At 37.1% G+C, this 23,135-nt stretch overlaps 1 protein-coding gene across 10 annotated transcripts in view; it reads left to right on the top strand.

Moving 5' to 3' along the window:
• Positions 1-23,135, top strand: part of FOXJ3 (forkhead box J3) — a 155,131-nt gene that overhangs the window by 23,628 nt on the left and 108,368 nt on the right. For 7 of the 10 annotated variants that reach the window (XM_074217782.1, XM_074217781.1, XM_074217784.1 and 4 more), the window contains one exon: positions 20,224-20,284. In XM_074217782.1, coding sequence (XP_074073883.1) covers positions 20,224-20,284 — 61 coding nt within the window. Of the gene's footprint in view, positions 1-401; positions 8,921-20,223; positions 20,285-23,135 lie in introns of those variants that run through there. The other 3 variants (XM_074217783.1, XM_074217785.1, XM_074217788.1) reach the window with 3 other exon arrangements.

Genomic DNA, 23,135 nt, shown 5'->3' with positions numbered 1-23,135 from the left:
TATCTATTTTGCTTAGATCATCAGTTTTTATTGTCACATAATTGGTGAAATAGGTCTTAATTTCCTCTTAATTTGTAGTGAATCACCCTTTTCATTTCTAATAACTGGTTGTTTTTCTTTTCTTTTTTTCATAAAACCTTGTTGATTAATTTAGTAGTTTTCTTTGAATTTTATTAATTTCTCCTTTGATTTTTTCAGGATATACAATTTGATGTTTAATTGGAATTTTTCATTTGTTTTATTCTAATTTTTAAGTTACATACCCAGTTCATTGATATGCCCTTTCTCTATTTTATTAAAGAGATAAATTTTCCCATATAATACTACTTTGTTGTAGCCCATAAATTTTGCTTTGTTGTCTTATTATTGTCATCTCTTTAATGAAATTATTGATTATTTATTCTTTGACCATTTATTTTTTAGGATTATATTATTTCATTTCCAATTAATTTTTCATCTATCTTTCCATGGCCCTTTATTGAATGTAATTTTATCGCAAAGCCACAAAGGGGTCATTTAACATTTCTGCTTTTCTGCATTTGGCTGTGAGCTTTTCATGCCCATGGTCAATTTTTTTTTTAGTAGTTGTCATTTTCTGCTGAGAAAAAAGGCAAATTTCTTTCTTTTCCCATTCAGTTTTCTCCAGAGGTCTGTTATATCTAACTTTTCTAAAATTCTATTCACCTCCTTAACTTTTTTTTGTTGTTTATTTTGTTCTTAGATTTATCTAGTTCTCGAAGGGAAAGTTAAGGTCTCCCCCATAGTATAGTTTTACTATTTCCTTTTATAACTCATTTAACTTCTCTCTTAAAAAATTTGAATGTTATACCATTTGGTTCATATCTGTTTAATATTGGTTTTCCTTAATTTTCTGTTACCTTTCAGCAAGATTTAGTTTTCTGATCTCTTTTAATTAGATTTATTTTTGCTTTTACTTTGTCTGAGGTCATGATTGCTACCCTGTTTTATTTTTATTTCAACTGAAGCATAATATATTCTCCTCTAGCCCTTTACCTTTAATTCTGTGTGTGTTTCTGCTTCAAATTTTTTCTTGCAAACCACATATGCTGAGATTTTGTTTTTTAATCCCCTCTCTGTTTCCCTCTTATTATATCCCATTCATCATTATGATTATTATCAGTGTGTTGCCCTCAATCCTTTTGCTTTGTTCTCTCTCCTTTCACCCTGTTCCTTCTTATAAGTGTTTTGCTTCTGACCCATGCCTTCCCCAGTTTCCCTTCTGTTTTACCCTCCCCCCATTTCTTTTATTTTTATTATCCCCCCCAATTCTGCATAGGTTAAAATAGATTTCCATATCAGTTTATAATCTGTTATTCGCTCTTTGAGCTACCAATGTGAGTAAGTTTCAAGCATTGCCTGCCATCCCTATCATCTTGTCTTTCCCTCTACTGTAATTGCTCCCCCCCCCCATACCCCCAGTAGTCTAGGGCAGAGCTGTCCAACCTTCCTTCTAAAAGCTTTTATTGAAGCAATAGAAAATATATTTCAATTTGCCATTTTGGCAAGAGCTCTGTGGTAGCTCAGCTTCATTTAAGACAGCCCTAGTCTAGGGCTTTCCTTTTAAATGCAGGGAAGGACTGAAGGGGAGGGTGTTCGGGACTTTCAAGGAGGGCTAGCACCTCTGGTATAAGGGCTTGCCAAACCTTTTTTTTATGATTGCTTCTCCACCTGTAAACTGCAAGAAGCTATAGCATTTGAGCTGCCATATCCCAGTAAATTGTTTCAGTAGATGGGCTAAACAGGTTGGGGATAACTGACAGGCCCTAGCTTATTGGCCAGTTAGGGAGAAGTCTGTCTTATTATGCATGTAAAGTCTTCTCTTGTGGAATGAGTGTAGATGAAAATAATTTGTTCCAAAGGCCATGAAGACAGCTGAAGCAGGCTCTGTGGAGCCCTTAGAGTTTGATCAGACATTAAAGTTGCCATGGCCTTCCACTGTGTCTTGGACCTTGGCTAGTTATCTCTATGTTTATCTTACCACTGGACTTCTGTGACTGGGAGAGGCTGCTCTTCTGTGCAACTTTGTCTCACTAAAATTCAAATCATATACAAGTCAAGACATTACCCTGTGATGTCATTGATCCTCTTCAAAAGGAGGAACAACAATAGCTCTTTTGTGCCTCTTATTTAAGATAATTTACCCCTTTCTATTTCTCCCTTCCCTTTTCTCCCAGTGCATCCCTCTTATTCCTTAATTTTCTTTTATATCATCCCATCATTTTAAGATTCACACCTGATCTCTTTGTCTATGTCCTACATCTAACTGCCCTAATCATGATAAAAGTTGTTAAGGGTTACAAAAATCCTCTTCTTGTGTAAGAATGTGAACAGTTTAATCTTATTGAATCTCATGTTTTCTCTTTCCTTTTTTACCTTTTTACTCTTCTCTTGAGTTTCTTGTTTGAAAATCAAATTTTCTGTTCACCTCTGGTCTTTTCATCAGGAATGTTTGAAAGTCCTTTATTTCATTAAATAACAATTCTTTTCCTTTGAAGGATGATAACTTAGTTTTGCTAGACTGGATAGATAATTTTGCTTTGTAGATGATTCTTGGTTGTAATCCTAGCTCTTTTGCCTTCTGGAATGTCATATTCCACGCCCTTTGATTTTTTTCTGACAAATCCTGTGTAATCCTACTTGTGTCTCTGTGATATGTGAATTTTTTCCTTCCAACTTCTTGCAGCGTTTTCTTCTTGACCTAGGAGCTCTGGAATATGACTGAATTTTCCTAGTCATATTCCTAGTAATTTTCATTTTGAGATCTCTTTTAGGAGGTTATTGGTAGGTTTTTCCCCCCAATTTCTATTTGACTTTCTGGTTCTAGGATATCAGGGTAGTTTTCTCTGATAATTTCTTGATATATGATGTCTAACCTATTTTCTTGGTCAGGCTTTCAGAGTATTCAATAATTCTTAGATTATCTCTCCTGTATCTATTTTCTAGGTTAGTTATTTTCTTTCAATGAGATCTTTCTTCCATTTTTTCATACTTTTTATTTTGCCTATTTTTTATTGCCTCATGGAGTCAGCTTCCACTTGCCCAATTCTATTTTTTTGGCAAGGTAGTGGGGTTAAGTAACTTGCCCAAGGTCACACAGTTAGGTAATTAAGTGTCTGAGGCAGTATTTGAACTCAGTCCTCCTGACTCCAGGAACAGTAGTCTGAACCTTTGTACCTCATTTTCCATTTGAACAGTTCTGCTTTTTTAAGTTCTTTTCTTTTCAGTGAAATTTTGTACCTCTTGTCCCATTTTTTTTTTGTGCTTCTTTGACCAAGCTACTGACTTTTTTTTTTTAGGTTTTTGCAAGGCAGATGGGGTTAAGTGGCTTGCCCAAGGCCACACAGCTAGGTAATTATTAAGTGTCTGAGACTGGATTTGAACCTAGGTACTCCTGACTCCAGGGCTGGTGCTTTATCCACTATGCCACCTAGCTGCCCCTCTACCGACTCTTTTTCTTAATTCTCATGTATCACTTTTCATTTCTTTTTCCAGTTTTTCTTATGTCTCTCTTAATTGATTTTGTTTTCCTCCTGAGTTTCTGTTTTGATCTTCCTTGTCACCATAATAATTTTCTGAGATCAGGTTCTTTTTTGTTTTTTTTTTTTATAATTTTTCTATCCTATTTTTTGACTTTTTAAATTTGTTGGATTGTGTTCCTGCGGTGAAGAGGGCACTGCCCCAAGCTTCAGGGTTTTTTTTTTGTATTGCTGTTTTCTGAGCTAATTTTATAGACCTGTAAGTTTGCAGATCCTCTGCAGTGGCATGATCTGAGGAAAGGTATGATCACAGCTCTCTTAGCCTGTGCTTGATAGGCACTCTTTTTTGCCATGTACCTTTGACTAGGGACTGTGCTCCCCTGTGGCTGCATCCTCTAGGGTGGAACTCACTCTGAGATTGTGACTGGAGTCTGTGATTCAGATACATGCTTGGGTAGTGCAACAAAATATTGCACCCAGTGCCAGCAAAGAGTCCTCTCTAATCTCCTTCTGACCAGTTGTCTGACCCCCTTATCATCTGTAGGCCAAGATTTCTAGAAATTCCTGTTGATGATTCAGTTCTTCCTGAGGCCTGCTACCTTGGTTTGCTGTGCTGCAGCCTGCTATTGGCTTGCCTGGGCCATGATGCAGAACTGTGCTTCCTATTCACCTCAGTGAATCTTTCCTGTCAACCTGAGTTGTCTTAGGATGGAAAATTATTTCATTGCTGATTCTGTTCCTCCAGAATTTTTTATTTTTATTTTTATATTTTTTTAGGTTTTTACAAGGCAAATGGGGTTAAGTGGCTTGCCCAAGGCCACATAGCTAGGTAGTTATTAAGTGTCTGAGGCTGGATTTGAACCCAGGTATTCCTGACTCCAGGGCCGGTGCTTTATCCACTGTGCCACCTAGCTGCCCCCAGAATTTGTTTTTGAAGCATTTTTTAAACTTATTTGCAGGGGATTTTGGGTGAGTTATTGATTTACTCTGCCTTTTTGACTTTGAAAACACACAACATTTTTTTTTTTTAGGTTTTTGCAAGGCAAATGGAGTTAAGTGGCTTGCCCAAGGTCACAGCTACTTAATTATTAAGTGTCTGAGACCAGATTTGAACCCAGGTACTCCTGACTCCAGGGCCGGTGCTTTATCCACTGCGCCACCTAGCTGCCCCAACAACATATTTTTTAATGTAAGCTTTCCTTCTCTTTTTAAAAACTTTAATTATGATTGCTAGACATGAGGTTTCTCTAAAATTCTTTGACGTTTCTGATGATTTCTTAGTTCTAAGGATTTACCTAGAATTCTTGACAGAATTTCATCACCTCCACCTTCTTTGTCAATTGATGTAGTTTCATTTGCCTTTATGGTGCTCTTATTTGTAGGTATTCAGGAGCATAGCATTAAGAGGTAGCCAAGTTGCCTTTATTTGTGTTACCAAGAACCTCTTAATTTAGCTGCAATTATCTTTTTCATGTTTATAATGAAAATATCAGAACTGATTTTCAGTTCTCTTATTATCATATACCCATTTGTTGAATATCTACTAGATAAAGATCTTTAGAGTACCATCAGATAAACTGTTTCCATATTATCTGAAATCTGTGATTTTTAATACCCTATTTACTTTTCCTCCATTTTGAAAGTCCCATGTAGATTTGAATTTTTTTTTTTTTTTATATTTTGCATTGTTTCATGGCTTGCCTTGTCAAAAAGACTGGTAGTAAGTTTTTTTGGATGTAGAAGACATCTGCTTTCAGAACCCCATTTTTTCACATAATAGAATCTTGCATGTCACTGTTGTCATAGCCTTAGAGGATCACAGGGTCACGTTAACAGTATTTCAGAACATCTGGAAAGAACCTTATGAAGAGCTTTTTGTATTAACTGGATATAGTAAGCACCAAGTAGCCACAAAACTTTAGTAGTATTTTAGAGACAAGAAAAGTTTGATCATAATTGTTTGGGTCATTTCCAGTTTAGTAATTTGTATAGTCCGATCATTGATTATAAAAACAAAAATCAGTAGCAGTGGAGGAAAAACATGTAGATAGCTCCAGCATGATATACTTAAGCAAGGAAGGTGCTTGAAAAGGAAAAAATAAAAGAAAAATCTTTGAAATAGATTTATCCCCATTTTCTAATAAAATTTAACTGGTCTAAATCACTTGTCACAATTACATCAAGAGTCTAGAAACATCCTCAGTCAGTAAACACTGCTTGCTAAATGGAGAAGGATGACTAGAAAGGGGAGTCCTAGTTATAAATATTGGTAAAATTTCATGGAGAAAATTAATGGAATATTGAAAAGTATTGCCTCAAAGAAATGAAAATTGAGGGGATATCCATTAATTAGGTAATGACTGAATAAGTTATGATATGTGAATGTGATGGACTACTATTGATCTGTAAGAAATCTTCAGTGGCTGGTCTTTAGAAATTCCTGAACTGATGCAGTGTAAAGTGATCAACAACCAGAAGAACATTATAAACGTTAACAGCAACAGGGTGAGATGATCAACTGTGATGGATACAGCTCCTTCTCAGCAGTTCAGAGGTTAAGTACAATCCTGAGAAACCTGTTATGGAAAATGCCGTCCACATCCAGAAAAAAAAAAAACAAACAACTATGGAGTCTGAAAAATGTAGAGCATAGCATGTTCACTTAAAATTTTCTTTCTTATGACCCCCCTAGTCGTAATTCCTCTTTCACAACATTAATATTATGAAAATATGTTAAGCATGATTGAGCATTTACACCTTGTTATAGGGAGTGTGATAGAAAAATGTGGAACTAAAAAACTTGCCAAAGGATGATTGTAGAAAACTACCGTTGCATGTAATTGGAAAATATAGGGGCAGCTAGGTGGCAGAATTGATAGAGTACAGGATTTGAATTCAAATTTGTCCTCAGATACCTGATACTTAATAGCTTTGTGACCTTGGGCAAGTCACTTAAGCCCCTGGTACCACAAAAATCATTTACATATAAATGAAATTAAAAAAGAAAAATATTGTCCCTTAGATATGACTCTTAAATACATAAAAACTTTCCCTTTTCCCACTCAGTCTGTTAATTAAAATTTTGTTTGAGTTATATTATTTTTGTTCTATGGAATCTTGATCTGTATGTTATCAGATTTGTCCATTGTGCCTTCATTAATTTTCCATTCCTTTAATAACTATTTTCTATCTTCTATAAAAAAGAATATTTAAAAATTTTTAAAAATACTTTACACATACTTTGTATAACTGGAGTTTATTGTAAAGTATAGTGTGAGTTGTAGATCCAAACTCTCTTTTAGGGCCATATTTTTAATTGTCACTAACAATCTTTTATTAAATAACTATCCCTTAGTATTTTTACCTTTTGCATATATCAGATTGGATATATTGAATTTAATGTCTAAGAATATTAAGTTTGAAATTTCTTTTTTAAGGAAGATTTTATTCATTTTGAGTTTTACAATTTTCCCCCCATTCTTCCTTCTTTTCCCCCACTCCTCACAGAAGGCTTTGGTTTGGTTCCATGTTATACATTGATCTCAGTTGAATGTGATGATAGAGAAATCATATCCTTAAGGAAGAAAAATAAAGTATGACATAGTAAAATTACATAATAATTTAACGATTTTTTTTTTTTCTAATTTGAAGGTAATAATAGTCTTTGGTCTTTGTTCAAAGTCCATAATTCTTTCTCAGGATACAGATGATATTCTCCATTGCAGATAGCCCAAGATTATCCCTGGTTGTTGTGCTGATGGAATGAGCAAGTCCTTCAAGTTTGATCATCACCCCCATGTTGCTGTTAGGGTATACAGTGTTTTTCTGGTTCTGCTCCTCTTGCTCAGCATCAGTTCATGCAAATCCTTCCAGGCTTCCCTGAATTCCCATCCCTCCTGGTTTCTAATAGAGCAATAGTGTTCCATGACGTACATATATCATAGTTTGTTAAGCCATTCCTCAATTGAAGTACATTTACTTAATTTCCAATTTTTTACCACCACAAACAGGGCTGCTGTAAATATTTTTGTACAAGTGATGTTTTTACCCTTTTTCATCATCTCTTCAGGATATAGACCCAGTAGTGGTATTGCTGGATCAAAGGGTATGCATATTTTTGTTTGCTCTCCAGAAAGGTTGGATGAGTTCACAGCTCCACCAACAATGTATTCATGTCCCAGAGTTCCCGCATCCCTTCCAACATTGATCATTGTCATTTCTGGTCATATTGGCCAGTCTGAGAGGTATGAGGTGGTACCTCAGAGATGCTCTAATTTTTTCATTTCTCTAATAAGTAATGATTTAGGCCATTTTTCATATGACTATGGATTGCTTTGATTTCCTCAGCTGTGTAAATTGCCTTTGCATATCCTTTGACCATTTGTCAACTGGGGAATGGCTTTTTTTAAATTTGATTCAGTTCTCTATATTTTAGAAATGAGTCCTTTGTCAGAAGTACTAGTTACAAAAATTCTTTCCCAATTTACTACATTTCTTTTGATCTTGTCTGTGCAAAAGCTTTTTAATTTATTTAATGTAATCAAAATTATCTAGGTTTTTTTTTATATTCACAAATGTTTAATGGCTGAATCAAGTTTTGGGGGTGACCATAGATGCACTAATGGCACATCTCCATACAACTGAATCCTCCAAGTGCATTAAGTTTTAAATATGGCTACAGATGTAGTACTAATGGTACATCCCTAAACTGGACTCTCCAAGTGAATATATGTATCACTGCTATTCACATACTAAGAACATGCCTGTAATCTTTCCATTCAACAGGTCTTCTGGGAGATCTTATCTCCAACTGAACTCCAGCAGGGATGGGATGACCTTTACTCAGTCCTTAGACAATATACTGAAATGCCTTTCAACAAGTGTAAGGCAGTATTTAATGAAATCATTGTAATTTAAGTTATGTATGCACAAAGTTAGGGAATTTAAGATGGGATTCAATAGGACTAGCCTTTGGACAGGCTGGGGCCTACCCCCCCAAACAATCCCCCCACCCCCCCAAAACCGGTAACAAGTAAAAGTCATATGAAATTATTAAGTAGGCTTCCCCCAGAGTTTGGTGAAGGAAGCCAGATTTAATTAAAACTTTTCTAAGACGTGGGGCACGGGCACCTAGCCCTTGCTTTAAAAAAAAAAAAGTTGCCTAAATCTTTTAAAATAAACATTCAAGTGTGACAGCTTGGTGGTGACCGAAACAGAGAGAAGGGAGATTTCTTAACCCCAAGCCTACCTAATCTGCATAATTTCTCTATTGGAACAGCCATTCAGGATCGAAATGCTCAGGGCCATGAGACCAATTAAATAGGGCCGTTATGGTACACGTACAAAAAGGAAAGGAGTCTCCTGGGCTGCTTCGGACAATAAATAAGGCGGCGGCGCGGCTACTCGCTGGTGGCCTTCTGAAGGTAGGCTATCAAGTCGGCCCGCTCGCCCTTCTTCTTGATGCCCGCGAAGATCATCTTGGTGTCCGGGATGTACTTCTTGGGGTTCTCCAGGTACTCCATCAAGGTGTCCTCTGCCCAGGTGATGCCTTTGTTCTTGTTGGCGTCGGTGTAGGAGCAGCCGGCGGCCTGGCCCGTCTTGCGGCCGAACAGCCCGTGCAGGTTGGGTCCGGCCTTGTGCTTGCCGCCCTTCTCCGTGGGGCCCGGGCGCACTTCTGCACGAAGAGCTTCTTGCCCTTCTCCACGTCCCCCATGGCGGCCTGGGGACGGAGCGGCCGGCTCACCCCGGGCCGGCTGCGTGGCCTTGCCGGGTCACCCCGCCCGGCCCGGCCTCGCCCCCGGGATCGCGGCCCCCCGCCGCGGGGCCCTCCGGGGCCAGGGGCGCCCCGCCACGCCGCGGCCTCCCGCCCCCCACCCGCCCCCAGACCCCCGACTCACCCAGTCCCCTCTAGTTTGTTTTTAATGATGTTCTCCATCTCTTCCTTGGTCATAAATTGTTTCCCTTTCTATAGATCTGAGAGGTAAACTACTCCTTGATCTTCTACTTTGCTTATAATTTTTTTTTTTATGTCTAAATCCCGCGTCCATTTGGATTTTATCTTGTTCCTCATTTTTCCTCTGCTTACTCATTTCCCCAGCCCGAGCCTGGTTTTGGGGTGCTTCCTGAGCTTTTGAGTATTATTGGGACACCCCCACAAGGATCTCTGTGCATGAAGCTCTGTCTTCCCTCCTGGTCTGTGAATGACCATAAGCACACCCCTCTGCCACCGGGGTGAGGTGGGGGGTCCCTGCTGTTCCATGGGGGGCCTAGACTTGTGATCAGGATCTGAATGTGGTCAGAACCCCAGAGTGCTGGGCTTCAGGAGCTCGCTCTGGCAGAGGTCCTCCGCTGATCCCCTAAGTTGTGCCTGGTGCTCCCTGGGGTGTAGATCAGGAAACTGCCTTCACTGCTGTGAGCAAGGCTCCCAGCGCCCTGGGGGCTGAAGTTCCTTCTCTGCTGGGCCACCCCTCTGGTGGGCCACCCCTCTGATCCCCCGTGGAGCTGAGCCTTTCCACTCTTTTCTAGGTTACCTTGAGTTGGAGAACTGTCTCACTGGGTCCCTCTGTGGATTCTGTCTCTCAAAAATTTAGTTAGAGTCTTTAGTTTATAAGTTTTGATTGAGAGCACCTAAGAGATGGTCCTCTCCTGTCACCATCTTGGCTCTGCCCCTTGGATCTTATCTTGGTATAGGGTATGAGGTGTTGGTCTAATCTAATCTAAGTCCATACTAACTTCCAATTTTCTCAGCAGTTTTTATCAAAGACAGAGTTTTTATCCCAATAGCTGGACTCTTTGGGTTTATCAAACAGCAGATTACTATAATCATTTCATGCTATTGCACCTAGTCTATTCCACTGATCCACGACTCTTATTTCTTAGCCAATATAAGACAGTTTAGATGACTGATGCTTTATAATATAATTTTAGATCTGGTAAGGCTAAGCCACCTTCTTTTGTACTTTTTTTCATTGAATCCCTGGAAATTCTTGACTTTTTATTTCTCTATATAAATTTACTTAGAACTTTTTCGAATTCATTAAAATAATGATTTGGAATTTTGATTGGTAGGATGCTAAATAAGTAGTTTACAGCTTGAATTTTTTTTTTTTTTAGGTTTTTGCAAGGCAAAAGGGGTTAAGTGGCTTGCCCAAGGCCACACAGCTAGGTAATTATTAAGTGTCTGAGGCTGGATTTGAACTCAGGTACTCCTGACTCCAGGGCCAGTGCTCTATCCATTGCGCCACCTAGCCGCCCCAGTTTGAAATTCCTAAGAGAGGCAGGTGGGGATGTGAATTTAGATCTCAGAAATTAGATCTCCATATAGAAATCTGGAAATCCTAGTGATAAAAATTAAATTCTTGGGTATTTATATCATTAAGAGTGAAAACACAAGGGAAAATTAGGACAGAGTATTGAGGCCCTCCAATGGAGAACTCACATAAACTGTAGTGAAGATGACTTGGAAGAAAATCGAGTAATATGACGAGGAGTGGTCAGATTAGGTAGGAGAAGACCCAAGTGATGTACCAACATAAAAAGTTAGGAGGAAATATCAAGGAATAGGTGATTTACATCGTTCAGATTAGCAGAGAATAACAAGAAGGGTGACAACTGAGAAAAAAAGGCCACTAGGTTTGGGAATTTAAGAGATCATTGGTAGCTTTGAAGACAGCAATTTCATTTTAATGGATGATGTCAGAACTAGATCAAGGCTGTCCAAAATGTGACCTGCAGTGATTTTATGTGCACACCACCCCCATGGGTTTAAAATGCTTTTAGTTAAGGAAGCTGAGTTACTGCCATAGAGCTCTCACTAAAATGGCAAATCAAATAAATAGTTTCAGTAAAAAAAAAAAAAATCTGTTGTTCAGTAAAAACTTTTAAAATTTGGACAACCCTGAGCTATATTACAGAGGGATTATAAGGAAATGACAATACATGAAGATACCTAATATGATGACTTTTTTTAAAAGGAGTTTAACCATGAACGAGAGGAGATATATAAGACTATAGGTAGCAGGGATTATTGGATCAGCTCAGAATGGAGTGGGGTTGAGGGAGGACTGGACTTGGGTATGTTTGTAGGCAGCAAGAAAGCATCCAGTCAGTTGATTGAGAAAGATTGAATATTAGTGAGAGAATAGAGATGATGGAGGGAGAAATGTGCTAAAGTAGACAGGAAATTGGAATCAAACTTGAATTAGAGTTTGCCTTGGAAGAAGGACCATGTCTTCATGTGAGATAGTAGTGAAGCAAGAAATAGTGGGGAGGATGTCTTAGTAACGTAAGATGAGAGGAGAAAAGGGTGCCTTTGGTGACCTCATTTTTAAGATGTCTTAGTAATGTAAGATGAGAGGAGAAAAGGGTGCCTTTGGTGACCTCATTTTTTTCAGTGAAAAATGAGTCAAGGTCTTCAGCTGAGGAGGTTAGTTGAGTCCCAGGATTCTGGAAAAAACTTGAGGGATGGATGAAAAAAAAGGTTTGGAATAGGTGCTGTGATATTGAATGGGATATTGAGTGAAATATTAAATTGTTGGGGAGGTATAAAAGAATTACCTTTCTTCAGTGAAAGTCTAGTTTAGATTATTTACCATAAATTTATGTTGAACACATGGTTCATCATGGTTTCGTGATTTTCCTCATCTCTGTTTAGCAATATATGAGTAGTAATGAAGATAGCGAATAGTGAGAATAGTCCAAGTTATGTGGTTTGAAAAGGCATGACTAACTAGTATGGAAGGGGGAAAGTGTAGAGGATTTCATTGAGATCTTCAGGGTTGCTTGATAAGGAAAGGATGATGGCCTGGGAAAGAATAAGTGGTGGAGACACTGGAGGTCATGTTGAGAATGAATGAAGAAGATTAGACCTGAAGGAAAGATAGAATTATAAAAGATTATTATCAAATAAATGGTATAAGATAAACCATTAAATAATAAGCCTACTTTTCTATTATAGTGTTTTCTAGGTTTTTAAATTGCATGTCCAGTTGGCTTTTTTCTTTTTTTTTTTTTTAGTTTTTTATGATTATAGATATAAAAATTCCTCCCAGGATTGTTTTGACTTTATTCCAAAAGTTTTGACATTTTTTCTATTGGCATTTTTTGTTTGGTATAGCTCCTTTAGTGTTCTCACATTGTATTTTCTGTTTTTTTTCTTTGATTTGTTTTTTGACTCAAAAATTACTTGGAATTAAGTTATTTACTCTTTATTTAATTTATAGCCCTTCCTTCAAAGTCCCTTTATTAATATAATTTTTATTGTATTGTAGTTGGTAAAGGTGATGTTTAATTTTTATGCCCTAGAACCAGACAGTAGGAATTTTTGGAAAAGTGCCCATTGTAGCTTAGAAATGTATGTATTCTTTTTTTATTTTCAATTAGTAATTGCTTAAAGCTCTGTCATGACTGACTTTTCTAAAAAAAAAAGTTCAGGTCCTTATTTTTCATGTTTTCTCTCTTGGTTGGATTTGATTAAATTTGAGGATATATTGAAATTTTGAATTCATAATTTTATATGTAGTCTCATTTTTCCCTTTAATTAGAACTCTTCCTTTAAGTATTTAGATATTATAGCATTCATTGTATGTATGTGTGTTTATGTATATAACATGTATGTATATACACACACGCACTCATTTTGTGTTGTCTTTAAACATAGTTTTGCCTATATTGTCTATTTTTAGTGTTAACTTGTTTGAAATCATGATTGCCACCTTTTTTTGGTTCACTTGAAACAACAATTTTGTTTCAACCTTTTTTTTTAAATTTACTAAATGTGTTTGAAGGATATTTCTTTTTTTAAAGTTTAATTTAATTTATTTGTTTTTCCAACTACATGCAATGGTAGTTTTTACCAATCATTTTTGTTTTGCATGGTTTTGAGTTTTACATTTTTCCCCCTTCCTCCCTTCCCTCTCCCTCCCCTGACAGAAAGCAATCCTGATATAAGCTCTATATTTTTAACCATGCTAAACATAGATTAGTATTGAACATGAAGTGAAAAAATCAGATCCAAATGGAAGAAAGAAAACATTAGAAAGAAAAAAAATGACATAATACATAGGACAACTTTTAAAAATGGAAGATATTTATTTAAATTCTACAGTTTCTTCTCTGGATAGGGATGATATTTTCCCATCACAAGTCTTTACATTTTTTTAAAATTATTTTATTATTTTTATTATTTTATTATTTTACTGCTTTAATGAACTAGTTCATCATAGTTGATCATCCCATATTGTTGTTAATGATTCTGTTCATTTCATTCAGCATCAATTTATGCAATTCTTCCCAGACTTTTCAGAAATCCTGTCCTTCATGATTTCATATAGAACAGTAGTGCACTACAGACATATGCCACAATTTGTTTAACCATTCCTCAATTGTTAGACATCCCTTCAATTTCCAGTTCTTTGACCATACAAAAAGAGCTGCTTTGAATATTTTTGTAAATATTTGTAAGAATACATTATATTGTTGTATTGTTTTTTAAATTGTCTTGATTCCTTCCATTCACATTTATTATCATGATTTTTAATTGAAGTAGAAAATTTGTCAAATACTTGAACCTTTGATGCAAAGGAATGCTCAGAGTCATGAAAAGCTCTGTAACTTAACTGAAGGTAAGCCATTTAGACTATTGAACTAGCTTCATCGTCTAGCTCAATAAATGTCTAGCCCGGACAGTCTTCATTTGTTTTATTCGCTTTTAGGCTAGAGAAACAGGAGAATGGTTGATATCATAATTTCTCTTGATATTCCCAAGGACTATATCCAGGTGAATGAAATTCTTTTATGGACCACCGATATCAAATTAGCATAAACTGTGTGGTTAAGGATTTCTGAGGAATAATGAATTCTGCCAGAAACCTTTAACAGATTTACTAATAGCGGATTACTGGGCAGAAATTTAGAGAACACTTCTCTTGCAGCTATTGTATGAAGAGAACATTACTCATTCCTTCCCTTTCCTATTTTAGATTGTGGGGTGTGTGGCTGTAGTAGGGGAAACAAATGGAAGCTGTTTTTGTATGATAAGATATTAATTCCCTCTATTTGTTGGACTTTGGGGGAGGAGGTTATCTAAAGATGATCTCTTTGACTACTGGAGAGGATTGAAGAGAAGAAAATGAGCTTAGACAGTGTTGTATTTTTTTTTTCTTAGATGAGTCCTTTCTCACTTATTTGTTACTTTTCTAGATCCTTTAATTTTTTTCAAGTTTTTCTGCCTTTTAACCTCATCGGATCATGTACCGTAAGAGCTGTCTTAGAGGTTACATAAATCAACCTTTTCATTTTATAAAAGAGAAAATCTCATGATTACTCCATTGGAAGAAAATAATCTTGTTTTAATTGTATATTTTATTTGTTTTTCAATTACATACAATTGTAGTTTCTACCAGCCATTTTTTACAAGGTTTTGAGTTTTACAATTTTTCTCCCTCCCTCCTGCCCTGTCCCCCCAACAGAAGGCAATCTGATGTAGACTTTATATTTGCATCCATAATAAGCATAGGTGGAAAATGAATGTGTTGTGAGAGAAGAATCAGATCCAAAAGGAAGAAAGAAAACATTAAGAGATAGCAAAATTAATACATAAGACAACTCCACAGTTCCTTCTCTGGATACAGATGGTATTTTCCATTACAAATCCTCTAAAATTGTCTTTGATTATTGCACTGATGGAATGAGCAAGTCCATCATGATTGATCCTCACACCATGTTGTTGTTAGATTTTTCTGATTTTATTCCTCTCAGCTCAATTCATGCCAGTCTTTTCAGACTGAGAAAAAAATCTTAACCTGATTGTCTTTTCTTCTGACCACTATCTCATTCATACTTTTTATGGGCTAAACTTCCTCCATTTATTCACCACATCACTTCCTCCTTGACAGTTTTACTTCTATCCTCACTATTCAGTTGAAACTGCCCTTTTTAATGCTGCTAATGAGTCAAAAAAACTTCTCAGTTTGCGCTCATGATGTGCTCCACCCAGTGATAGCTCCTTTCTTGTCTATTACTTTTGACTTCTAGTTCTAAGTTTTCTTAGTATTTTTTTCTTGGGTTGGGAGGGGAATGGGAGGCTGTAGTAGTTTTTCTTATCTCTTATAATACTCACATGAACCTTCTCATTTAATAGAGCAGGTAGAAGGAGCTTTTATAGATGAAGCACAAGAGAAAACTGAATTTGAAGATATATTGTGGTATAAAAATGGAGTCAATAGATAAAAGGGAACCGTAATGGGAGAAAGAAAAAGGAGAGGAGGAATAGACTAAGATATTTCATATAGTAAGATTTTTCTTTATTACAACAAGCTATTGCAGTAATATGGAAGGGGTGGAAGGCAATGATGTACAATTCTCCAAAATTTATTTCTAAATCTTGTTCTGTCTCTAGATTTGGTTAATTTATCTCTTCATGGTATATTAGTAAGCAGATGACTCTCAATCATCATTACAATCATCTCAAGGGATTGAGAAGTCATCTTGAACAAGGAACTTGACTCCTCTGTGCCTCCATTCTTTTCCTTACTATAAGAGTTAGACTTATTAGATCTTATGATTCTATATATTCTGTATAAATCTGTAGAAAGCTTACTTGAGACTTGTCTTAAATGCTTGGGTTGAGAAATTCTCATTAAAGTCAACAGCTTTCTAATTGGTCTGTCTGCTTCTATTTGTTCTGTTGACAAATTGACAGTTACTAACCATTAATTAAGTCCCTGTTCTGTTCCAGGTACTATACTAAGTTCTGGGATACACATGTCATAAATAAAACAATTTCTCCTACAAATAAATCAAATTCCTCCCCACAGATTTTAGATTTTAATTGGAAACAGCAAAGACTTGTGAGTATATACAGAATATATGCAAAGAGAGTAAAATACATGGTGCTTTTGAAATCAGATTTTATGGGTGCCTTGTTATATATTTTTTAAATTTATTCTTATTTTGTACAAATAATTTTTTATACATTACTAAAATATTTTTGTTTAAGAGTAAACATAATACCCCCTCCTCCCAAGAAAATATAGACCCACATAAGTGATAAAGTAAAGGGGAGAGAAAAAAAAATTAAAAAAAAATAATAATAATAATTGTTGGTATGACCAAGTGGTGCAGTGGACGGAGCACCTGCCCTGGAGCCAGGAGCACCTGAGCCCAAATCTGGCCCCAGACACCCAAAAGTCACCCAGCTGTGTGACCTCATGCAAGCCACCCCAACCCCATTGCCCTAAAAAAGCTAAAAAAAAAAAGACAAAATAAAATAAAATAAAATAGTAATAAGAATAATAGTAGGGGCAGCTGGGTGGCAGGCAGATCACTAGCCCTTGAGCCAGGAGCACCCAGGTTCAAATGCAGTCCCAGACACCCAGCAATCACCCAGCTGTGTGGCCCCAGGCATGCCACCCAGTCCCATTTGCCCTGCCACACTCCCTAGAAAATAATAATTAAAAATGTGCTTCAGTCTTGTGTTTCAACACCACCAGCTCTGTCGCGGATGGATCACATTCTTTATAAGTCCATCACAAAAGTTACTTCCATATTTTTCCACCGTTGCCATTGCTGATCGCAGCTCCCTCCATTCATACTTCTCTGTTACCATGAACTATATTTTCTCTTTCCTTTCACTCTGTGTTTGCTGTAGGGTAGTTGAGTGGTGCAGCAGACAGATCCCCGGCCCTGGGGCCAATAGGCCCCAAGCCCATATACCACCCCTTACCCAGCATCCACCTGGCCCGGACAGGCCATCCAATCCCAGCCCCTTGCAAGAAATAAAAAAGAAAATGTTGTATCTGATCACTCTCCCCCCATGGTCCATCCTCTCCATCACTCACATACCCCCCTTCCCCCTGTCCCCCTTCTCTCCTTACTCCAGATGTCTATACCCCATTGAGTATATATGCTGTTTCCTCTCCTAGCCACCTCTGATGAGGGCAAAGATTCCCTCATTCCCCCTTGCCTTCCCCCCTTCCATATTATTGCAATAAAGAAAAATATTATTATATGAAATATCTTAGACTATTCCTCCTCTCCTTTTTCTTTCTCCCATTACATTTCCCTTTTATCTATTGACTCCATTTTTATACCACAATATATCTTCAAATTCAGTTTTCTCCTGTGCTTCATCTATAAAAGATCCTTCTACCTGCTCTATTAAATGAGAAGGTTCATATGAGTATTATCAGTGTCATTTTTCTATGCAGGAATACATGTAGTTCATCATCATTAAGTCCCTCATATTTTCCCCCTCTCCTCCAATCTCCATGCTTCACCTGAGTCCTGTATCTGAAGATCAAACCTTCTGTTCAGCTCTGGCCATTCCAACAGGAACATTTGAAATTCCCCTGGTTCATGGAAAGTCCATCTTTTTCCCTGGAAGAGGACATTCAGTTTTGTTGAGTAGTTGATTCTTGGTTGCATTCTAAGCTCTTTTGCCTTCTGGAATATTATATTCCAAGGCCCATGAGCTTTTAATGTAGTTGCTGCTAAGTCCTGTGTGATCCTGACTGTAGCTCCATGATATTTGAACTGTGTCCTTCTGGCTGCTTGTAATATTTTCTCTTTGACTTGGGAGTTCTGGAACTTGGCTATAATATTCCCGGGGGTTGGTTATTTGGGATCTCTTTCTTGGGGGATCAGTGGATTCTCTCCATTTCTATTTTGCCCTCTGCTTCTAGGATATCAGGGCAATTTTCCTGTAATAATTCTTTGAAAATGATGTCAAGGCTCTTTTCCTGGTCATGACTTTCAGGTATTCCAATAATTTTTAAATTATCTTTCCTAAATCTGTTTTCTATATATATCAGTTGTTTTTTTTCAATGAGATGTTCTTTTGGTTTTGAAGTATTGAGTCCTGATTTCTTATAAAATCAGCAGTCTCCCTGAGTTCTATTCTTTGTCTGAAAGATTTGTTTTCCTCAGAGAGTTTTCTTATCTCTTTTTCCATCTGGCCAATTCTGCTTTTTAAAGCATTCTTCTCCTCAATAACTTTTTGAACTGTTTTATCCATTTGACCTAAGCTGGTTTTTATCATGCTATTTTCTTCAGCATTTTTTTGGATTTCCTTGACTAAGCTGCTGACTCTTCATTTTCATGTTTTTCCTGCATCTCTCTCCTTTCTTTTCCCAGTTTTTCTTCTAACTCCCTCATTTGATTTTCAAAGTCTTTTTTGACACTGTCATGGCCTGAGCCCAATTTCTGTTTTTCTTGGAGTCTTTAGATGCAGGAGCTTGTACCTTCTCATCTTCAGATTGAGTGTTTTGATCCTTCTTGGGATCACAGGCAAAGTATTTGTCAATTGTGTTCCTCTTTTTTCTCTGCTTACTCATTTTCCCAGCCTGAGCCTGGTTTTGGGGTGCTTCTGAGCTTTTGGGACACTCCCACAAGGATCTCAGTGTGTGAGGCTCTGTCCTCCCTCCTGGTCTGTGAATGACCATAAGTGCCCCCTTCTGCCATGGGGATGAGGTGGGGGGTCCCTGCTGTTCTTTTGGGGGGGCCTAGACTGCGATCAGGATCTGAATGTGGTCAGAACCCCAGAGTCCTGTTTCCAGGGGCAGAGCTTGGCAGTCTCTTTCTCTCTCTGCTCCCTCCCTGGGTTTAGTGGGCTCATGCCTTACTGGCTCTGCCTGCTTCCTCTTCCTGGATCTGGGCTGCCAGTACCACACTGCTCGCTGTGTGCCCTGAGGGCTGGGCTCCACGTGCTCACTTTGGCAGAGTCCTGTGTTCCCCCACCTTCTCTGAAGTTGTGCCTGGTGCTCCCTGGGGTGTAGTTCAGGAAACTGCCCTCGCTGCGCCCTGGGGCTGCCTCCAGGAGGCTGAAGTTCCTTCTCTGGTGGGCCACCCCTCCGATCCCATGGAGCTGAGCCTTTCTGCTCTTTTCCAGGTTACCTTGGGTTGGAGAATTGCCTCACTGGATCCCTCTGTGGATTCTGTCTCTCGAAAATGTAGTTAGAGTCCTTAGTTTATAAGTTTTGCTCCAGAGCAACTGAGAGAAGGTCCTCTCCTTTCGCCATCCTGGCTCCGCCCCCCCCCCCCCCCCCCACCTTGTTATATTTTGGAAAGAATAGGTATAAATCTAAAATTTAATAATTAGTAGGATGCACATTGAAGACAACTCAATTTGGAGGGTACCTTGAGAGATTTTCCTGATATCACTGATAATTTAATGGAACTGACTATTATTCTTCCTTAAAGAGATATTTGGGTTGTTTTTGGTCAGTTTTTCTTTGGATGGAGAGAATTGGACAAAAAGAAGTATAAATTAAATCCATAGCAGTCAAAAGAATTTCCCTTTTGATTTCTTACCATTCCAGCAGGATTGCTAAGGGCAGAAACTAGGATCTGAACAGTAATCCTTTCTGTGTCTTTTGCCTTTTGACCTGGTCTGTGAACTCCTCTAGGGGATTTTAATCAATTGCTTTCTCAGTGTTGCTGTCTCTTTAAGAAGGAAGCAAAGCCCAGTTGTTTACTTTTCCAGGATCATGCTTCTTTTTGGCCTAACCATACATATTCCTAGCATGTTTCTTTTTTAGACTTTGGAAGTCCTATTTATTGTTATCTATCATTTCTGCTTCATTTGAGTATATCCCTAATTTAAAGAACATTTTTATAACATTATTATACTGCTTTAAGTAATGTTTCAATTATAGTAATTTAATTTATAATAACATTTACTTTTGAGCACTCATGTTAATAATAGTATTCTTTACTTTCTCCCTCCTAGATTCTCTTTGTGGCCAGATGGGTTTGTATGGACAATCCTGTCCATTTGTAACTTCATCAAGGTGAGTATAATTTTTGAATTATAGTATTAAATAGTACTTAGAATAATACTTGGGAATATTTTTATATACAGATTTTGTTTTAATGGGTTTATTTTATTTAACCATTGATTGGTATTTAGGAATATTTTATATGTAGATTTTGTTTTAATGTGATTTTTTTTTAGTGAAAATTTTCTCATTCAAAACATCAACTTATTTATTTTAGTAAGCATGTAAATTTTACTGCTAATCTGTATACAGGTTCAAATTAGAAAACAGATAAAATGTAATTTGAATTCTTAATGCAGTAAGTTAATAATATTAATAAAAGTTATATAGTACTTTAGGATGTACAAAGCACTTTATAAAAATTATCTCATTTTACCACATAATAATCCTAGGAGGTTGGGGCTTTTATTTTCCCCATTTTACAGAATAGTAACCTGAGTAACTTACCCAAGGTAAAACAACTCATGAGTGTCTTGAGTTCAGTTTTAAACTCAGGTTTTCTGGACTTTGAATCCAGTGCTTAAAAATTGCTTCCTAGCTGCTTCTGGTTATTAATTTATCCCAGAGTGGTATTAAATTTAAATTTGCTTTTTTTAGGGCAGGACAGTCTTAATGTACAAATGCCCTAAATTTTGAACTAAATTCAATCTTTATTTTTGTTTTGTAAATTAATTGTTTTATTTTTGCTAGGCAAGGGGGTTAAGTGATTTGCCCAAGGTCACACAGCTAGGTAATTATTAAGTGTCTGAGACCTTTGAACTCAGGTCCTCCTGACTCCAGACAGTTACTCTTACTCACTTCGCCACCTAGCTACCCTGAACTAAATTCAATCTTAAAACTATCCAACTTTCAAAATAAATCCAGTAGGGGATGAATTTTTATAAAACTGATGACTTTTAGCTCTGGGAAATTTTAATTAGGCTTTGTCATACTACTTGGAGTCACCTACTGATCATATGTGATATTGTGACCTGCTTTATTAGGCACTCACTGTAGGTATATGTCATGTGGATATAGAGGAGGGAATTAGGTTCCCAGAGACATTAAGAAAAATTACTATCGTCTAGAGGAAAGGAGAAATCATTTCCTAGCAATACATTTTAGGATAGACAAGAACAAGTTAGAATTCATTTAGAAGACTTAGAAGGAGTTAGATCATAATTCTAGGCAAGCATAATATGGTTGTTATACTGTTCCAACCAACATGGTTAGAGACCGGTTACCATTTTTTCCTCTTTTTTTCCTTTTTTTTTGTCAAGAAGTCTGTGAAACTTCTTGCTGAAGGAATATATTTCTAATTTGATAATGGAAATCATTGGTAAGTCAGTTAAGCAATTTACATTTATTAGGCATTGACTATGTGCCAGGCACTATGCTGGAGTGCTGGGGATTTATTTAAAAAGAGGCAAAAGATAATCCATGGTCTCAAGAAGCTCACAATGTAATGAAGATATTCCTTTATGTTCAATATCTAAACTTGGAGGTTGAAGGTGGTGTAAAAAACCATTTGAGACTAGTCCCTTCATAGTAGAGATAAAGAAATTGAGGCCTATGGAGGAAGTGAATGGCCTAAGGTTTACAACCAATATTAATGGCACTAAGAGCTAAATATAGTTTTTTCTTTTATACTCACCTTCTTACTCTGGCAAGCAAAAAAAAAATACTATTATAGTCCTGAAAAAAGAACTTGTGTAGTATCTTAAAGGTCAGGCAGGAAACATATTTTCCTTTTGTTTCCCTTTGCTCTAAAGCTGTTTTGGGGAATAGCCAAAACTATTGGTTGCAGTACAATCTGTTTAGAATGGGTTGAAGGGTGTTGATGCCTAAATATTTAAGATTTTCTTAAGTTTTCTGAACTATGGGCTCAGCATGTCAGTGACAAAATATCTTATAAGCTCAGATTCCCTACTGGCTGAGTTTTTTCCCTAAAAGAGAATACTGTATAATTCTGAGAGAGAGAGAGAGAGAGAGAGAGAGAGAGAGAGAGAGAGAGAGAGAGTGTGTGTGTGTGTGTGTGTGTGTGTGTGTAGAAAAGTGAGGGGAAAAAACCAGATAATAAGCTTCTTGGCAGAGATTTCATCTATTTCAATTATTTTATTTATGATAAACTATCCTTAAGTTCAAGTTAAAGCTTATATGTCTTTGGTTAGTATTAGTAATCATGTAATTATTTTTTCAGCATGGAATGATTTTAGGAAAGGCTCATGTGAGAGCTATTTGTTCTAGTCTCTTTATTGACAGAGGAAAAGTACTCAGATCACATAATTGTGAGATAGATTCTTCACTGTTTTAACTTTTTAGATTTTTGCAAGGCAAATGGGGTTAAGTGGCTTGCCCATGGCCACACAGCTAGGTAATTATTAAGTGTCTGAGACCGGATTTGAACCCAGGTACTCCTGACTCCAAGGCTGGTGCTTTATCCACTACGCCACCTAGCTGCCCCCACTGTTTTAACTTTTTTGTGATTTTAGTTTCTAAAACTCTTGTAGCTTTAATTCCAAATATAGCATTCATAAATTGAAAAACCTGGGAAAATATGAGGCTCAAGGACTCATATTTCTCTATTATGATAATATTTCTATCTCATATTTTTATGTTTCCAGACTATTGATCTTTTTACTTTTCACTTTTCACAATACAAACCAGGTTTGGGGACAAAATCAAAGGGCTTGAACTACAGAGAAGAATAATTTAGGGCAAGTAATATAGTTTGTACTTTCAAAGTTCCAGATATGAAATAACCCCTCCAAGTGGGCACCAAGCATACTTTCAAGTAACTTGAGATGCGTTTCAATCTCTCTCTCTCTCTCTCTCTCTCTCTCTCTCTCTCTCTCTCTCTGTGTGTGTGTGTGTGTGTGTGATG

Source organism: Macrotis lagotis, chromosome 1 (assembly GCF_037893015.1).
Source record: "Macrotis lagotis isolate mMagLag1 chromosome 1, bilby.v1.9.chrom.fasta, whole genome shotgun sequence".
Lineage (NCBI taxonomy): Eukaryota > Metazoa > Chordata > Mammalia > Peramelemorphia > Peramelidae > Macrotis > Macrotis lagotis.
Note: the sequence above shows the minus strand (reverse complement) of the source record. Positions and strands in the feature narration are given on the sequence as shown.